The 17,538-nt window shown below is 36.2% G+C and overlaps 1 protein-coding gene across 1 annotated transcript in view; it reads left to right on the top strand.

Moving 5' to 3' along the window:
- The window catches only part of LOC135293972 (macrophage mannose receptor 1-like), a 52,202-nt gene that overhangs the window by 3,351 nt on the left and 31,313 nt on the right, over positions 1–17,538 (top strand). Inside the window, exons 2-7 of the mRNA XM_064408687.1 lie at positions 816–1,217; positions 2,657–2,830; positions 6,443–6,604; positions 9,635–9,748; positions 11,794–11,940; positions 16,310–16,492. Of these exons, the coding sequence (XP_064264757.1) occupies positions 816–1,217; positions 2,657–2,830; positions 6,443–6,604; positions 9,635–9,748; positions 11,794–11,940; positions 16,310–16,492 (1,182 nt within the window). The remainder of the gene's footprint in view (positions 1–815; positions 1,218–2,656; positions 2,831–6,442; positions 6,605–9,634; positions 9,749–11,793; positions 11,941–16,309; positions 16,493–17,538) is intronic.

Genomic DNA, 17,538 nt, shown 5'->3' with positions numbered 1-17,538 from the left:
AAGTGCAAAAGATGCTAAAATTTTCAAGTGGCTACAGTTTTGAAACCAACCTCGAATATGAAAATGCATGCTGTGAAGCACTGTTTGCTAAGAGGGACAAATAACCTGGGAAGCTATGAAGAGTTCTGTATATTTCCGTAAGTCATGAAGAGGTATAACTAGTGATGGCAAATCCCACTGCTGTTGGTATTTCATTCATAATGGAGAGACGGAAGAAAGAAGTCACTGATGACTGAATTGAAAAATAAATATGTTCTACAAGAAGCTTAAGTATAAAGCTTAAAAGCATATTCTTCTCCTCAGTTAATACCTTAAAGATTTTAGCAGGGCTTTGAGAACAGAGCTCCCCACTGTGAGGAAATGGAGCCTGAAGAACTTAGTGGCTGTTGTCATCCCCCTGCCTGGGAGCCAGTGCTGCTGGAGAGTTCAGTGTCGGGATCTGCTCCCTACAGGGTCCATGCTCCCTCATTTCAGTAATTCCCATGGGTGCAGCTTGGATTAACACCATGAGTGTGTTTTCTCTCTTCAGTTTACCCATGCTTTAAACCTACAGGAGACATTAGGTGTGCACCTCTGCTGCCTTGTACTTTTGTGTGTAGATGCTTTCACTGACACAAAACAGTTGAAATGTCCTCACATCTGAGCTGGCTGCATCATGCAGCCACTTTAACAGATGTAGTCCACACCTTCTTTTGCTAAACAGATGATGAGATTTTCACACCAAGAGGAGTGTCCAGATTTATATTTCATTTAGATAGCGGGTAAGGTTACTTCAAACCAAATCAGTCCGGTGTTTTTTTTTTTTTTTCTTACAGATACTAGCATCTTCTTAATATATAATGAAGATCACAAGCGCTGTGTACTGGCTCAAAGTTCTAATTCAGTGACTACTGCTCCTTGTGTTCAAGAAAATGAGTCACAAAAATTCAGGTGGGTCTCAGATCACCAGCTTATGAGCATAGCATTCAAATTGTGCTTGGGAGTGCCTTCGAAGAAAGACTGGGTTCCCATCACTCTGTATCCTTGTGACAAGGCTAGTGAACTTCAGCGATGGGAATGCAGAAATGAGACTCTCTTTGCAATCCAAGGGGAAGATTTGTTTTTCAACTATGGAAACAAACAGGAAAGGAATATTATGCTGTACAAGGGATCTGGTTTATGGAGTAGGTGGAAAGTCTACGGAACCACAGACGATCTGTGTTCTCGAGGCTATGAAGGTAAAGTTCTGTAAATTAATTTCTGTATTTCAAACTCATTTTTATGTGTAGATAATTAAAATATTTTATATGTGTAGAAGAATTTCTTTAATCTTATTAATGATCAGTGAGTGAATTCAGGTGAAATCAACCATATTTGAGTGGATATGCTTTTTGTTTTTTGAGTACTTCAGTTTGATTTTTGTCAAATTTGTCAGTGCTGATAGATGATTAACCATGCATGGTAGTGATTCATTTGGAGAAAATAAAAAATTCTATGGTTATTCAAAACATGTGTATAACTATTACACAGCAGTGGATGATAACTTTTACTGTTTATTACATGTGTACAGAAAGATATAGTGCAAGTGTTTAGTCTGTTGGTAGACTGTTGGCAGTAAGATATTAGTTAACTCTTGATGTCTTCATTTCCAGTGTATTGCAAAGTATTTCCTAGGTGTTTGAAGGGAGTCTCAGAATTGTTGCTAAAATGTTAGACAAAGAAATAAGATATTTTAAATAGTTAAATTTGAATAAGATATTTTAAATAGTTAAATTTGAAAAAGATATGTATGATACATCTCTATATATATTCATGATAAGTATCTGGAAAGATATTTGACTTTCCATTTAGTATTCTTTGATAAACAAAAATGGTCACAGAGGGAGGTATGGGTGCAGTTTCTGTGGTTTACACTATGGCTGATTACAGTATTAGTCCTTGGCCAGAAACCAGACTAGAAGAACCCTAGCAAAGCAAATTATGTGAAAGAAGGCAGGGGGAGTTGTAATAATGTCCTGTCCCTCTGTTTTCTAGCAGCTCTGTGAGGCAGTGATTCTGGTATGCCACCTCTCCAAAAATCCTTGCCAAGTCCAGTTCCCCTCTGTGCCCTTCCATCAATGAACGTATATTAAATGTGTGCACACAGAAAGCTGCTTTAGTTACTTTCATCAGTTCTATTAAGTCAGGTTTCTGATAAAACAAAATGCATCTTTACATGTGAATACAAAACTTATTTTGCCTTAATATACTGGAGTCACTCTGTGGCATATATCTTTGAAGTTTACATGGACAAGCTCTTCCATGTCCCAAATGATCAGCAGTTGACTGACCTGAGAACACTCAACAGTCTTTTGTGCTTTAAAAAATGGCATAAGTGTGTGTGTTTTATACTTTTGATTGTTATGCATGGGAAATTTAGCATGGGAACATACTTGTATTAGCTCAGTCAGTTGTGGTCTGTTGTCTCCCTTAGCAACAAAAATTTGTCTCACTGTGAACGTGGGTATCAGCTGAGACCTAAAGTAAAATGATTGATATTCCAATTCTAGTACAGTTGTATACTAAGCTAGCAAGCTTTCCTTGCTATAATATTTTGTAACAGGATCATAAAAACAAACTCCTATATATCTCATGCTTATTAATTTTTATGCATTTTTGAATTGTTGTGTCTCCTTAGATACCTACACAGTGAAAGGAAATGACAATGGAGCCCCTTGTGTATTTCCTTTTAAGTTTGGTGGTAAATGGTATGCTGATTGCACAAATGCTGGCAGATCAGATGGCTGGTTCTGGTGTGGAACCACTTCGGACTATGATGTTGACAGAAAGTATGGATTTTGTCCAATGAAATGTAAGTTTTTACATTCACAGTTCCGCTGTTCTGTTACTCAGCTGCCTGGAAATATGTCCATAACATGTTCTTTATAGTTTGAAATGTCTCTGTTTAGCCTGCTTTCCTTTTAAGAGCAACATAAATATCCAATTATAGGACCCAGCATAAAAAACATGGCCCAATTATTTTTGGGTGAAAGTATTTTAATTGTTTTCTGGAATCTCTATGTACACCATTTACTTAAATAGAAAGTAAATTAGATGCTTACATTAGCATAAGTGTATATAAAAGGTCAAAAAGTAGAAATCTATGAAGTGGAAATGAAAGCTAGAATACAGTTTAATTGAAAATTAAAATTACTTTGGAGAATGAGTTCCCTTTTAGACATGAAGGAACTTTCATGAACTCTTTAGTACATCCCAGTGTTTCCCAAATCTGTGTACTATATTTTAGTTCTGTCTTTTAAATTTGAATGAATTTTCTCTGGACCTCTGTAAAATATGTACTAAACGTTTTGTCTGCAAGCTGCTTTTTCTGTCATGCTGAGAAGGGTAGCACTTTTCCTCCTTTCTTCTTTATTATCGTGTTTTGCTGTGAAGCTCCAGCTGACTGCAAGCAGAGCCAAGGAGAAAAAAATGCTTTTCCTTTAATGTGAAGAAAACTGTTTGGGTTGATCTTAACTGGTTTGATGACAAAATACTGGTGTCCTTGCCTGATTTCCATGAATGTTGCACTCAGTATTTCAGAAAATAAAAAGTGCACTTTTTTTTCTTCTATGCCAGTATCATTTTCAGGACAATAAAAACATGCTGAGAATATCAATCCCACTAAGAAAGCACATGCAAAGCAGACTTAAGAATACTCCCTGCTTTGTATTATTTGAGTACAACAAATAGGAGGCATCATAAAAATTTTGTTTAATTCTTTGGCATAATTCAAGGAAATCCATTCAGATGGCAGTGATTGTTTTTGGAAAAAGCTGCTTTATGCTGACTGCCTGCATGTTTCCTTCCTGATTCTTCAGTACTAGCTATAAAATATTCAAGTTTGGATCATATATTTTAGTGAGAGACAGGACATGGAAGCAGAAGTTTTAGTCATCCCTATGAAAGATAAATGAATGAGATGTGAGAGTGTGATAAGTTAATAAACTTCAACAACACCTTTAAAAATAGAATGTTTAAGAATGTGTGTGTTGAACTTTATTTACTAAGAATAAAGTGTTGTTTCCTAAACTGTCTTCTTAAATGGACCAAGGGTGCAAGCATGAAAATATGTGATGCAAACTCTTCCAGCTGCTCATACTGGGGCCAGGACCTTCAGTGAAATGTCTGTCACTTCTCATAATGTGACTAAAACCACCTCTTCTCCAAAATGAAGAGAACATGAGGCTGTACCTGCAACAGTTATTGTAATCAATAGAGGTGGAGAAATTTTATCGGTGGAGGTGACACAATTGTGGTTATGATCCTTTATTTGGTGATTTAGAGAGAGATGCTGAGACAGTAACAGCAGAAGCTTAAACCCTAAGGAAAGGAACTGAACAGCGTTGCTACAGCAAACAATTTTTAGTAGATTAGGAAATGCTGCTTCTTTATAGGTTACACCATGAACTGTATGCTGCAGTTCAAAGAAGGTGCTGGGGAAGAAAACAAATTGTACAGTGTAAGACCATCAGGAGAGTGACTCAACATGTACCTATAGCTCTATTCCAGCGGGAAAAAGTCCATTGAGTCCTCTCTTGATGGATGAAGGATTCAGAAACCATTCTGAAGGGTTTTTTATGCATTAAGTAATGCATAAAAATGCAAGTGACTAAGACAGAAAAAAAAACCTGCAGAAAATAAATGCATGCTGAATTAATCTGTGTAGGGATAGAGTTCAGATTTTTATTAATTTTCTACTTATATACTGAGGACAGGTGTGATTTAACATTAATTTAGCTTAGGTGCTAAAATATATTATTCCAGGGAAGTGTTTCATCTTTTTGTTTCTCTGGGGAACTAAGCTTTAAACAATAGCATTCAGATTTTCCAAAATCCTGCTCTGTGAAGGCACTTGAACTCTTAAAACTCAAGCAACTTAAAAGCAAATTTTCCAAGACTTAGAAATGAGTTTGATTTTTATGAAAGGCCAAAATTCTACAAGAGAGCACCATATGGAAGTCAGCTATAAATTATGAGATAGGGGAACTGAGGTGGAAGGTTGGATGAATGCCCGAAACCTGTTTACCTCTTCGCTGTAATAATTACACAAGATTTATAAACCTCTCACTATCAGGTCAGAGCCAGTTTTCTTTATTGAATGATAGGTTTTACTATTTTTGCAATATTAATTTTATCCCAGACTTGTGCACAGGGATTTATGGTCTTCTAGAACATAGTATAGCAAAGTTTTGATTCTGATAGTTATAAAATATTGTGGACAGAAGTTGATTTGAGGAATAATGACGATCACATGAAAAAGTTACCATTTTTACTGAAATGTCATTATTACAGTAGGTTATATTTTATTTCTTTTCAAAATAAAGATAATGTGAAAATAAGCACTTTATATTACCTATAGATAATCAGATTTAATACAGCAAAAAGTGGAACTGGTAAGCGACCTCCTGGTATTTAATATGTATCATGCTTTGTTTTGAGTTTTGTTTATTGTACTCTTTCCCTCTATTTGCAGAATGAAGTATTCCGAGCGCTCTGAATTTAGATAAGACCTCTTTCTCTCAATTTTTTCAGATTGCAATTTGAGAAGCTGATAAAGGCTTCAGGAATTCAGTTTTTTTTCTCCTCGTTGGCAGACATGCAGTGATCTCTGCTGTGTTCTGCTTTAGTCATGCAACTTTATTCCCTTTATGTGATATTTAGCTCAGTTCTGGGACCTCATGTACGTTCCATTTTTGGCAGAACAAGATCACACTGCTTTCTGTTGCTTGTTTATGGAAAAACAATTGAGATGAGCCAGGAGAGACTGCAGCAAAGAATGTGTTACCTTCTGAGGCAGCTTCTACTCTTGGGTCCTTTTGGATGATGCTTTCACTGGCATTGCTTGAAAATGCCAATTCAGGTATTCAAGGAGTTCAGTCAGGCTCTGTGGCAGAGGAGAAAGTCCTGCCATGTCAGACATGCTTAAGAAATCAGGAATTGCAGGGAAGTGTGAGATTGATGCTGATGATGTCAGTTTTACATTCAGCACTTGGGTCTGATTGCCACAATCACAGTAAGAAAATCCATAGCCACTTTACATAGTGACCCAAATAAGTAAAAAAAACCTGGGGTTTGTCTCAGAAAAAAGGTCAGCTTGATATACACTTTAGCTAGCATCAGCCTGAAAGTTTTTAGTCTTTTTCTCCACATTCACAAATCAACTCTTTTAGCAGGTTTTTAGCAATTTATTGTTTACCTTAAACAGCAGATTATTTTGTACCAGAGAAAAAAGTGACCTTGTTTCATCTGACCTGTCTGCTATCTTGGATCTACTATTACATTAGAGAACCTCAGCATTCCTTTCAAACCACTTGTCTATAGCAGTGTTCAGGCATTTGTGTCTTTTGCTATGCAATTTTTTTTGGTATATTTTATCTGACTCTGTCTTCATGATGAGTTACAGCATTTTCATTTCTCCCTATAGTTACTAGCAGTGATTTGTGGAACACAGACCCTTTAACAAATGTCCAGTACCAGATAAACTCTGAGACAGCTCTGAAATGGCATCAGGCAAGAAAAAGTTGTCAGCAGCAGAAGGCAGAGCTATTGAGCATCACAGAGTTACACGAACAAACATACCTGACAGGTAGGTTAATATTATCCATCTTTTCCTTAATAAAATGTATTATTGCAACAGTGACACTAATATGGCATGTTCCGTCTTGAAGATTATATTTGTTCAATTCTGGTAATTAGTAAATTGAAATAGTTATATTGAACGATTCATCTAGAAATATAGGACAGATAATATTTATTTTATCATGATTAAATATTGCCATAAACTAATAGTGACATAAAAAATACAACAATTAAGTAATGTGGGCAATAAAGAATGAATGTTGGAATGCAGAGAAATGCAAAGCAGTTTGTAAACTGAAGATGCAGATACCAGGATTGCACCTTTTTTGCACTCTTCTTGTAATGTATATTAGTCGGCAGTTTTGCCTATTTCACTAAAGCCATTGCATCCTCAATATATCCTAAAATATGAAAAGAAAAAGAACTAATAAGCAAAAGAACTCATAAATATTCTCTTTTAGTTTCAATCTCCTTCAATGTTTTTGGAAAGAGTTTCCACACTTCTCCTATGAGAAAATTCTTAAATTTTACTTGAATATAATACATTCTGCATTGAGAAAGTCCTCCTTATACATTCTCAGCCTGTGTAAAAACATAAAATAATTAACTGATTCATCTCTTAAATAGATTAGAAAATATTTTGAATATGTTACATCAGTTGAAATATAAAATATTCTATACCATAACTTATATGTTGTACTCTCTAAATTTGTAGAATAAGAGGATTAGAGAATAGTTTGGGTAGAAAGATGAACATTTAAAGATCATCTCTGCCATGGTATGGGACATCATGGATTTGACTAGGTTGCTCAAAGTCCATCTAACCTTAGCTTGAACACTTTCAATGACGAGGATTAACAATTTCTCAGGGCAACCTGTTCCATCAACATTGTAAAAAATGCCTTCATTATATCAAATCTAAATCTACTCTATTTCATTTTTAAACTATTATCCCTTGTCGTGTCACTACAAGCTCTGGTAAAAAGTCTTCCTCCAAATTTATTACAAGCCCTTTTAATTTATTGAAAAGCCATGATAAGATCTCGCCAGAGCCTTCTCCTCTCCAGGCTAAACAACCCCAACTCTCTCAGTCATTCTTCACTGGGGGGATGCTCCAGCCCTCTGATGAATTTTCTTGCCTCCTCTGGACTTGCTCCATGCCTTTCTTGTACTGGGGACCCCACAGCTGAATGCAGCACTCTGAGTGTGGGTCCCCAGAGAAGGGTTGAGGGTCAGAATCCCTTCCCTTGCCCTGCTGGCCACGCTGCTTTGGAGGCAGCCCAGGACATGTTTGGCTTTCTGGGCTGTGGTCATGGCCAGGTCATGTTCAGCTTTCCATCCATGAGCACCTGAAGTTCTTCTCTGCAGTGCTGCTCTCAATCCATTCATCCCTAGTCCATGTTGATATTGTGAATTTCCATAACCCCGGGATAGGACCTGGTGCTTGGCTGTGTTGAACTTAATGCAGTTGGCATGGACCCACTCCTCAAGCCTGTCAGAGGCCCTCTGGTTGCCACTGCTTCCCTCCAGTGAGCCAAAGGCACCTCTCAGCTGGGTGTCACCTGCAAACTTGCTGAGGGTGCACCCCATCACACTGCCTATGGTACTGACATAGATATTGATAATATTGGTCTCAATACAGACCCTAGAGGAACACCACTTGTTACTGGTTTCCACTGGATTCTAAGCCATTGACTGTAGCTCTTTAGATGCAGACATCCAGCCAGTTTCTTGTCCATCTAGTAGTCCACCAATCAAATCCATATTTTTCCACTTTAGAGGAAGGAGAAATGTACTTTTAATGCTATGAATAATTTCTTCTGTCTAAACTTCTGTTTTCAATTTAAAGATTTGGTCAAAACATGGGTTGTTTTTTAAATGACTGTGAGAAAATTACAGTTGAAATTAGTGCTTGAGGGAGCAAACTGGTGCTGGCACAGAAGGTAGTTAGTTGATGTGTTTTAATTCAAACTGATAGACATGGCTGCTAAATGTAGGTGAAGATCAGTTTATCATTATACAAATACCCTGGCAGTAGTAGGATTTCCTGTCATGCTCACTTCTCAGTTCTCTTAACCACAAATTGTTTGTCCAGGAGAAGTAATAGAGCATGTTAATGTGTTGGTGCAAAATCAGGTCTGAGATTCCAATTCTTTCCAGTCAGCTACCTCTCCTTTTAAGTTTGCCATGCTTCAAGTGCTGCCCATCATTGTGGTATCAAAGACAACTACAAATTGCAACGTCTTGGCATGATTTCATCAATAGAAGCAGAAACAAATGATTTGCACAATGATTTTCTGTGAACTATGCAGAAACACACCTAAATTAAAAAGCCAGCAGGCATCCAGGTGCTCTTCCAAGCCTTATACTAAGGGCAGATATAGAATGATTAGTACTGACTATGAATGATGTTCAGCAGGGCCATACATATTTCCAAGTATTTTTCAGAGCTAGAGGAATAAATTTGTACTGGTTTTTTTGAAGCCTGATTTAACATTGGCTAAAGAACTGAAATCAGATCAGTCTGAAAAATGCATAAGATATGCTGTTAAAAAGATGTTTGTAATGATTGTATTTTAATGTATTTTGATAAATGAGAGCTGGTTTTTTACACTGTGAAATTCACACTTGTTAATTTTATGGAAGAGAAAATACACCCTGGGAAACTATATATTTCATTTTAGAAGACTGATTTTTAGTTTTGTGACCTTTTCTGCAACTTTATCCATTTAATATTTTATAGTTCTGAAAAAAAACAAGTTTCATGCTTGTGATCAATGGTAGCAGAGTAATTTTGTTTTATGTTGTAATAAAATTCTCCAAACCTAAATATGTCAAAAGTCTAAAACTAAACTGACCAATGTAAGATGACTGGTTTATGAGGTTTAGCATAACCACCTTAACTAGAATGTTAAAAATTGTTTAAACTTGTACTAGGAAAAAGGAGAAAGCTTAACAAGATTTCAGTTCTCAAGTTTTGAGGAGTGTTTTCTCTTGCTGTGGACTTGCAATGTCTCTCTGTGTCTCTGTCACCCAGGTCTGACTCGCACGCTGAGCTCAGCTCTCTGGTTTGGTCTCAACAGTTTGAATTTCAACAGCGGATGGCAATGGGTTGGTGGTGCTCCCTTTCGGTACTTAAACTGGGTTCCAGGTAAGGTTAAGTGCATTGCTACTCAGTTCAAAAGGCAAACATTTGGTCATTGTGTAACAAATATATTTTCTAGCACTTTATTCTCCTGCAATTATTGAGCTTGTTTTGGTGCTGAATGATTCTGATTGTGATTATAAATGCTATGAGTAATGGCCCTTATATTAGGGGATATGGCCCAGGCTTAATTTATTATTCATAAGAGAAATGGTTCAAAATCCATAGGCAGGTTTTAAGTCATCTGTTCACACTTCATTTGCATATCTTCCTAATTTATTTTATTTCTGAATACAGAAAAAATCAAGTGTTGTAGAAGTCTTCATTTGTTAGATTAGAGTGATCAGTGGTGGGAGGTTTTTGTTTGTTTGCTCCTTTTCTTTAAATTCCTTTCCCATTTGTTTTTGTTAATTTTTCTTTATTTGCTTCAAGAATAGCTTTTCATTTTCATTTAGGATTAATCTACCTTCAACAGTAGCACAAATCAAACTGAAAATTTGAGGCCAGACTTCTTTGATGGAAGCCCAGCTACTCCACAGCTGTGGCAGCAGTATTGAACTTGGATGCCATCATTAAAAAGTTTCTGAGCTATCTGTGCATGTGGTGAAGGGCTGCATCTCTGGTTGACCATTCAGGGTGCCTATGTAATCATGGCTTTTTGCAGGACCTTGCCTTGTGCCTTTGCACTGGCTATTCAGGGAGCTTTTGAATACTAATTTAAAATAGGTGTCTGAAGTTCTGCAGTGTGTTCTTTATCTTCACTGAGCATTTCATCACCAGTAACTATAAGTGCGTGCTCCAGTGTATCACCCAGGACTTTCCTTGTGTAGATAAGGCCAAAAGAACATTTTGGGTGGACAAACCTTGTGAGCAGGCAAGCTCTGAAGAGTGAATTGAACTACTTTATAAATAACTCTCCAGTGGAGTGAGTACAGGAAATCAGATGAACTGCAAGTTGCTGTGGAGGTATTTACAGGTCTGTGGTCTGAGTGCAGTGATGAGAATCTGCGCGCAAGGAGGAGTGGGGGAAACACAGCTGTGGGATGGAGCCAGAGCAGCAAAAGGAGCTGTTCATGGTTATTAAAACTGCAGACAACTCAGTTGTACTGTAAAAAAATCAAATAGCTAAGTTGGGTTTTGATGTAACAAAAATGGACTCCATTTATCTTTAAGTCCTCTCAGTCCTTAATTTCATTAAAAGTTAATACTCTACACTTATGTCCATATAACATATTTTATATTTGTGCTGTCTCCTTCATGACTTTACATTGGTTCAGCCATTCTCTGTCTCATCCCCATTACACTGGTTGCTTAGGAACTGGCTCTTTTCCATTAACATATTTTAAGGGAATTTATGAAAACTTCTTCCATCTCACTAGCCCTAAATAAATAAACAAATAAAAAGGAACTGTTTAAACAAAATGGATTTTGCTTAGACATTTTGGTTATCTAGCTGCCAATAGCTAAATTTCTTTGTGCAATAAAACAATTCAAAATTGTATTTTTGAAGCATATCTATTTCTCCTATGGGAAGAAGATAACCAGCTCTAACAAAAAATATACAAATATCTTGATATTGTCATGTTGTTTAGACAAATTAACAGGAAGTTCACACCAGCAAAATAATCACTTATTATTTTCCTTATACCAAGTACAGAATTTGACTAGCTTACGGAACAGTTTTTTAATCTAAAAACTGTCCTCTGGAGCTTACACATTCTCCATTTAGAAAAGGAAAAAATCCCAAAGAAAATAAACACGTACACTGTAATACCTCCTACCAGGACTTTGAACATGTAAAGAGGATGTTAAATTATGAATTTGCAACTTGTGGTTGCTGTGGAAAAATTTTCTCTTAAAGCAATGAACTTCTCCCTCCAGGCTAAAGGACCATTGAGTACCACAGCTGTCTGTGTGTTAATGCATTTTATGGTTGAAGCATGGACCAGAAGGGAATGTGAGAGCTGGGAGGATGACCATGTTCTGCTTATACTATGTTGTTGAGATTTGTGGTGGTAGTTTTTTGTTTTGTTTTATTTTTTCTTTTTAAGGCCATCCTTCTCCAGAACCTGGAAAAATCTGTGGTGCATTGAATCCTGGCAAAGGTGCTAAGTGGGAGAACTGGGAATGTGATAAGAAACTTGGCTATATTTGTAAACGAGGAAATGCTACTTTAGACTCTTTCATTATTCCTAGAGGTAGGTTTGGTAATAAACCCTCAACAAATTGTTAATGACCAATGTTTTTTATCTGTAACTGGAATAGGTGTTCTTGCATGTAGTAAAACTAAGCAAAGGACTCTGTAGACTGTGGTTTGACCAAGATTCCCTCTAAAAGTAAATGGTGTGTACTTTCTTTTTTGCTCTGGCCTCCCTATCTCCCGTGTAATAATCTTCAATTGTCTTGAGAACTCCACAGTTTTGCAATTTAGAACTCTTTTCCAAAACCAAGCAGAACTGTCAGATTCTGATTATAAAATAATAAAAAATGAATTTAATGTTTTTTAATGATGTAATTGTCTGAAGCCCCATGTGCACAATGAAACCAACCCACTTCTTCCTGTAATTTTTACTACTTATGAATTGCAGCAAGTCAGTAGTGGAGTAGAAGAATGTTTTAAAATTCTTTTGAATCAGATATTTTTAATGTATCTATGTGTCTTATAAGTATAGAAAAATTTACATAGAAATATGAAAATATTTATTTGTATACATATAAAAGCTTATACAATTATTTATGACATTATTTAAATTATATATATATATATATATATACACTTTTTTAGAAGAAAGAAACATAACTCTGGAACTTGCCTCACATACTTAAAAAAGACAGAAGAGAAATAAATTTATTTGGACCACTTTCCTTATTATCTCTGTGTACTATAAACATCTTGTAACTTCCTCCTTTGTTTCATCACTCCTAGTTCCTTTCTTTTTCCAGGTCATACCTGTATCTCTTAAATCCACTGATATTATTTTATATAGGCTTCAGAAGCAGAAGGCTAAACTGGAACTAGATTTCCAGTTCATGAATTAACATGCATCACTACTTGCAAAGCAGATGTTTTGGAAAATCAGTGTTTGATATTTGGCTTAAAAAACAGTGGATGTTTTTTAATATTTTTTCTGCTTTTGCCAATATAGAATCCGTCCTGTTAAAGACAATTGGGACAGAAAATTCTGCCTAATTTTTTTTTTTTGCTTTGTTGCAAAGAGAAAAAAAACAAGAATTAGCTGGTGTCTCATTAATTAGATATTGAAATACATATTAATTAATATAATTGATGATTTGATATTGAAATCAAGTATGTTCATTTCCTTAGCTGTGAAGACTTCAATGTGTGCTAAAATTATTTCTTAATTTAAATATGTAAAGTTTTGTTAGTATATGTACACAGGTGATACCCAAATAGTTTCATTTATATAGGTTGTTTTAGATTGTTTTGCTGGCTACTGATCAGCTTTTCAGGTTTCATACACCAGTTCTGAAACACTGATGCCTATAAATATAATATCAGATTAAGACAGGCTGCTATATTATTTATATTTAAATTCAGGGGTTTTTTTTGGAGGGGGGTGTGTGTCTAATGGTCATTACTCTCTTTTGCATTAGGGTTTTGTTCCTAACCCCCACCTCTACCCTCCAAGTTTACCAGCAAATTGAAGGAAGAGAAAAAAAGTTTTCAATTAAAGAGAAGTTGCTGAGTAAACACTGTGACAGCTAAACCAAAGACTGGCAGGAGTTCACTCAGTAAAGTATTTTCCAAAATGTCCCATGGGGGGAAGTAATAAAAGGAGTAAGCATGGAATCATGCAAGGTGTTGGGTGCCCTCAGCTTCTAAACGTGTAAAGGAAATTATGGCAGAATATGTTTTCCTGAGTTAAGAAATAAATTAATTCCAAATTCATACATGCACTTCATACATTGTTCACTTGACATTAAACACAAAGAAAAGCCTTTGAAATTTTAACCCTAGAAGTTATAATTGTGTCTAACAGGGCAGTATAGGGGACAGAGGAACGTTTTACAGCAGAATGTAATCATACTTGTGTTCAGAACAAAGTAGGGAAAAATCTTTACAGAATATTTTTTTTCATTACAGATGGATTTTCACAAAGTAAACACCTGCAGGATTGTTTTGTTTTTGTTTATTTGCTATCTTTTTCCAGCAGGGGGCCACATCATGTTGTACATGAATGTATCTTCGGGCTACAGAGCGTTTGTTCTGTAAACCCAGCAAAGTGTATTAATAGAAATGTGTTAATTTCAAATTCAAAATGCTGAAAGGCTATCTACCTCCACCAAGTGACTGCCAACGCAGATTTCATCCCAAGCCAAAAAAGTGTGTTGATCTTAAAGTACTGTTCACAAATGCTTCTTTAAATAGTCAGTTAGAAGGAGTAAATGCTCTTACTGTTATTGCTGAGATGCTGTGCATCTCTGTCTTATCAGAGCACATAGGATGGGCCTAAGAGAGAAATGTCAGAATCATGAGACTGACTTCAGCTAGTGCTTTCACTCTTTTAGACACACAAGTCAAGCACTGTGAGAGTTTTCAGACTTCAGAAAGTTAAGCTTGCATAAGAGTCAGCTTCATAAGAGTACTTGCTCTATATTTGAGGAATAACTATTCTACAGTTACAGGCCAATAAATTTATCAGCTTGACATTTGGAATAATATTGTTTGAATGTTAATGTAATATCTTTTACCTTTTATTTGTGGTAATTTGCATTGCTTCTTTTGTTTAAGTGAAATGATGTCCAGAGAGTAGTACTTGTTTCCATTAGGATGAAAAAGTACACTGGATCACTTTGAATTGTCTACTAGTCTTTTTAAAAGTAGAATGGGGAAGAACAGAGTTAATTTTGCTGAGTAGCTGAAATGAAGAACTGAAGAGTTTCTTGTACTAAGAAATCCCCAGCAATGTAATTCAATAAGACTTACACCAAAGAAACCAGACCATCAACAGCCTTTTTTTTTTTTTGTGGCCTGCAATAAGTTCCCTCTTGTTACTGGGTCTACAAGAAAAAGCTTTGCTGTCTTGCCATGGTTGTTTTACTGTTCAGTGAGTTCAGTGAGTAATATTGTCACAGTCTGCATGCAATTGAAAAAGAGATGCTCATGGACTCACTGAGACATAAATACTTTTGTGACTCTTTGTGGCTGTTGTCTGAACTGCTGATCTCTGTTCTATGCAGTGTTTGTAGCTTGCAGAATGGTATGTTGTGTATTCTCTGATTTGTGGCAAAGCACTGTAAAATGCATATGCTCAGAGCTGAGACCAGGTGTAAGGGGGATTAGGTGGTTGTCTGAAGCATCAACTAACTTCTACAGCAGCGTTTGTCACCTCTGCACTCGCTTGTTTCTCCCAGCATCACCACCTACTTTGACTTTGTTTTCCTGGGGTTCCCCCACCCTCTATTTCACCTTTTCCTCTCCTTTGGCAGACTTGAGAAGTCTCTGACCAAGCATCGAGCCCCTTGTCCTGGGGAAAAAAGTTTAGTTTTACTCAAAATTTGTAAGAATGAGCTGGCACTTTTTAGTTGCAGGTCTGAAAGAATAGGTACTGTTTATAATAGGAATGTGTGTCATGACTCTAAGTATCTATTAATCATCAGTATCATCCAGTGGAAACTGAGTATGTGCCTGCAACAAGGACCTGACTGGTCATGAGTTTGGGTGCCTATTATGGGATACATCACACTGTTAAACAAACACGTTGCTCCTTCTGATAGATAGTTTTTTTGCCAGCAGAATTTCTGTATACCTGCTGTCATCATTCTACTCTATATATTGGTGTTTGCTAAACCCATCTGCTGATTATAAATAAAGAGCTGCAAGAATTATAATTTGTTTCTACAGCAGCAATACCCTGTTTGTTATACATTAGGGTGGCACTCCTCCCAAGGTTGAATTGTTTGCTGAGCAGTAATGTGTTTGTTGGCAATACCCTGGTGCTCTTCTACTGAGCTTCTGAAAGCAAGTTTTAAGCATAAATTGTTTACTTTGACAACATAATTTTCTCAGTTAAGCTTCTGAAAATGATTCCTAAATAGTCTTATTTGGGTTCTTTTAGGATTATGTATAATCAGGTATTTCTTTCAGTAGTCTAGCAGATGGGCTAATCCATAAAGTGCCTAGGTTTTTTTGAAAATAATTACTCTCATAAATATATCTTGTAAAGTCAAGTTCTTAATATATAACATGGAGGCTAAAGAGAGGTGCTAAAATCAGTGTAGAAAAATTATAAAGCACCATTCTGCAGACCTTACATTTTAGTATATATATATGCATGCCTATAAAAGACAAAACTGTGTTTTAATTGTCTTTTCTCAAGTTGCAAGAACTTGTTTGCAATTGTAGTGTTCTTTAAAAACAGTGTGGAAGCTTCAGCTTTTAATCATTCATGCAGATTTTTATCACTGTGCATGTTTTTAATCTCTGCTGTTCTTTGTGAAGAAAATCTATGATTAAATTTATTTGTTAAATATTTTCTGATGTGATGTCTAGTCTGTAGTTAAGAACAGAATTCTGAAACTCTACATGGCAATTTTTCTTTTCAGAGACTAATGTGCCTATTAGGTGTCCTGACCAATGGATGTCATATGCTGGTCACTGTTACATAATTCATAGGGACCCCAAAATATGGAAAGATGCTTTAACATCTTGCAGGAAAGAGGATGGAGATCTGGCAAGCATCCATAATGTTGAAGAATACAGCTTTGTTATTTCTCAACTTGGGTACCGTGAGTATTTTTTCACAATAACATGTACCTATATATACTAAGTAAAGGTGTTTTGAACATGTCTTGCCTGCTAATAAAATGAGGAGACTGTTTAAAAACACTAATTGTCCTGATCACAGGGTGTGAAGGAGCTACATTTTGAATTTAAAAAAATTAGAGGAAGATAAAACACAGAAGAGGATATAATAATATCTTATAATTGTCCAGATTGCAGCACAAAAGGACTTTAGTTTGAAACTAAAAAATCAGAGAAAACAAGAACACAGAATACAAGCACAAAATCCAAACAGGCTTTACTGCCATTAAAAAGCTGTGGTCAGTGACACAAATTGTATTATCTCCAAACTCTTATTTCTTAGGGTCTGCTTCTCCTTCCTTTCTTCTTTTGTATATGTTAAAGCAATTTAAAACTTTTTCATAACATAAAAGGATTTTACAATTGACATTCAAAAATAAATGGGGGGAAGTGAGGTCTGCTAGTCCAAGACAGTTTGGGAAGATCTGTGTCATATTATTAACACTGCCATGGCGTTATATCTCAAGTCATGCTGGTTGTGTTTCTCCTGAAAAAAGAATCCATCTGTCCCAGTATATGGATTCAGATGTGCCCCATATCAAATACAATATTTATGTGCTTGGTTTGTGAGCACATATTTGAGCTGTTGCAAGGCAAGTTAGTCTGCAGGTGCAAGATGTGTTCATTAGGAGAGTGCAGCCATGCTGACTCTGGGGCAATTTCGTGGTTGCTATTGCTTTATGTGAGCCTGCTCTTGCTTGAAGGAACACTTAACTGCTTTTTGATGGAAGAAGCAGGTTCACACCTACATGTGCTTCTTGGCACTGACTGATCCTATGTGTGCTTTCAGTGCCAGGTAAAGATGAGTTAGTTTATCCTTCACTTAGAGTGTAGCCATGTGCTTTGAGGTGCAGCATAGCAGCAGTTCTGGAGTGGAAATCATAAAACAGCTGATGCACTTTTTTGTATCCTAGCTACCTCCACAGCAACTTGTGCTTATCTTCACATTCCTGAAAGAGTGACTTGTTCT

This window comes from Passer domesticus, chromosome 1 (genome assembly GCF_036417665.1).
Source record: "Passer domesticus isolate bPasDom1 chromosome 1, bPasDom1.hap1, whole genome shotgun sequence".
Classification (NCBI taxonomy): Eukaryota; Metazoa; Chordata; class Aves; order Passeriformes; family Passeridae; genus Passer; species Passer domesticus.
This window is presented reverse-complemented; position numbering and strand designations above follow the sequence as displayed.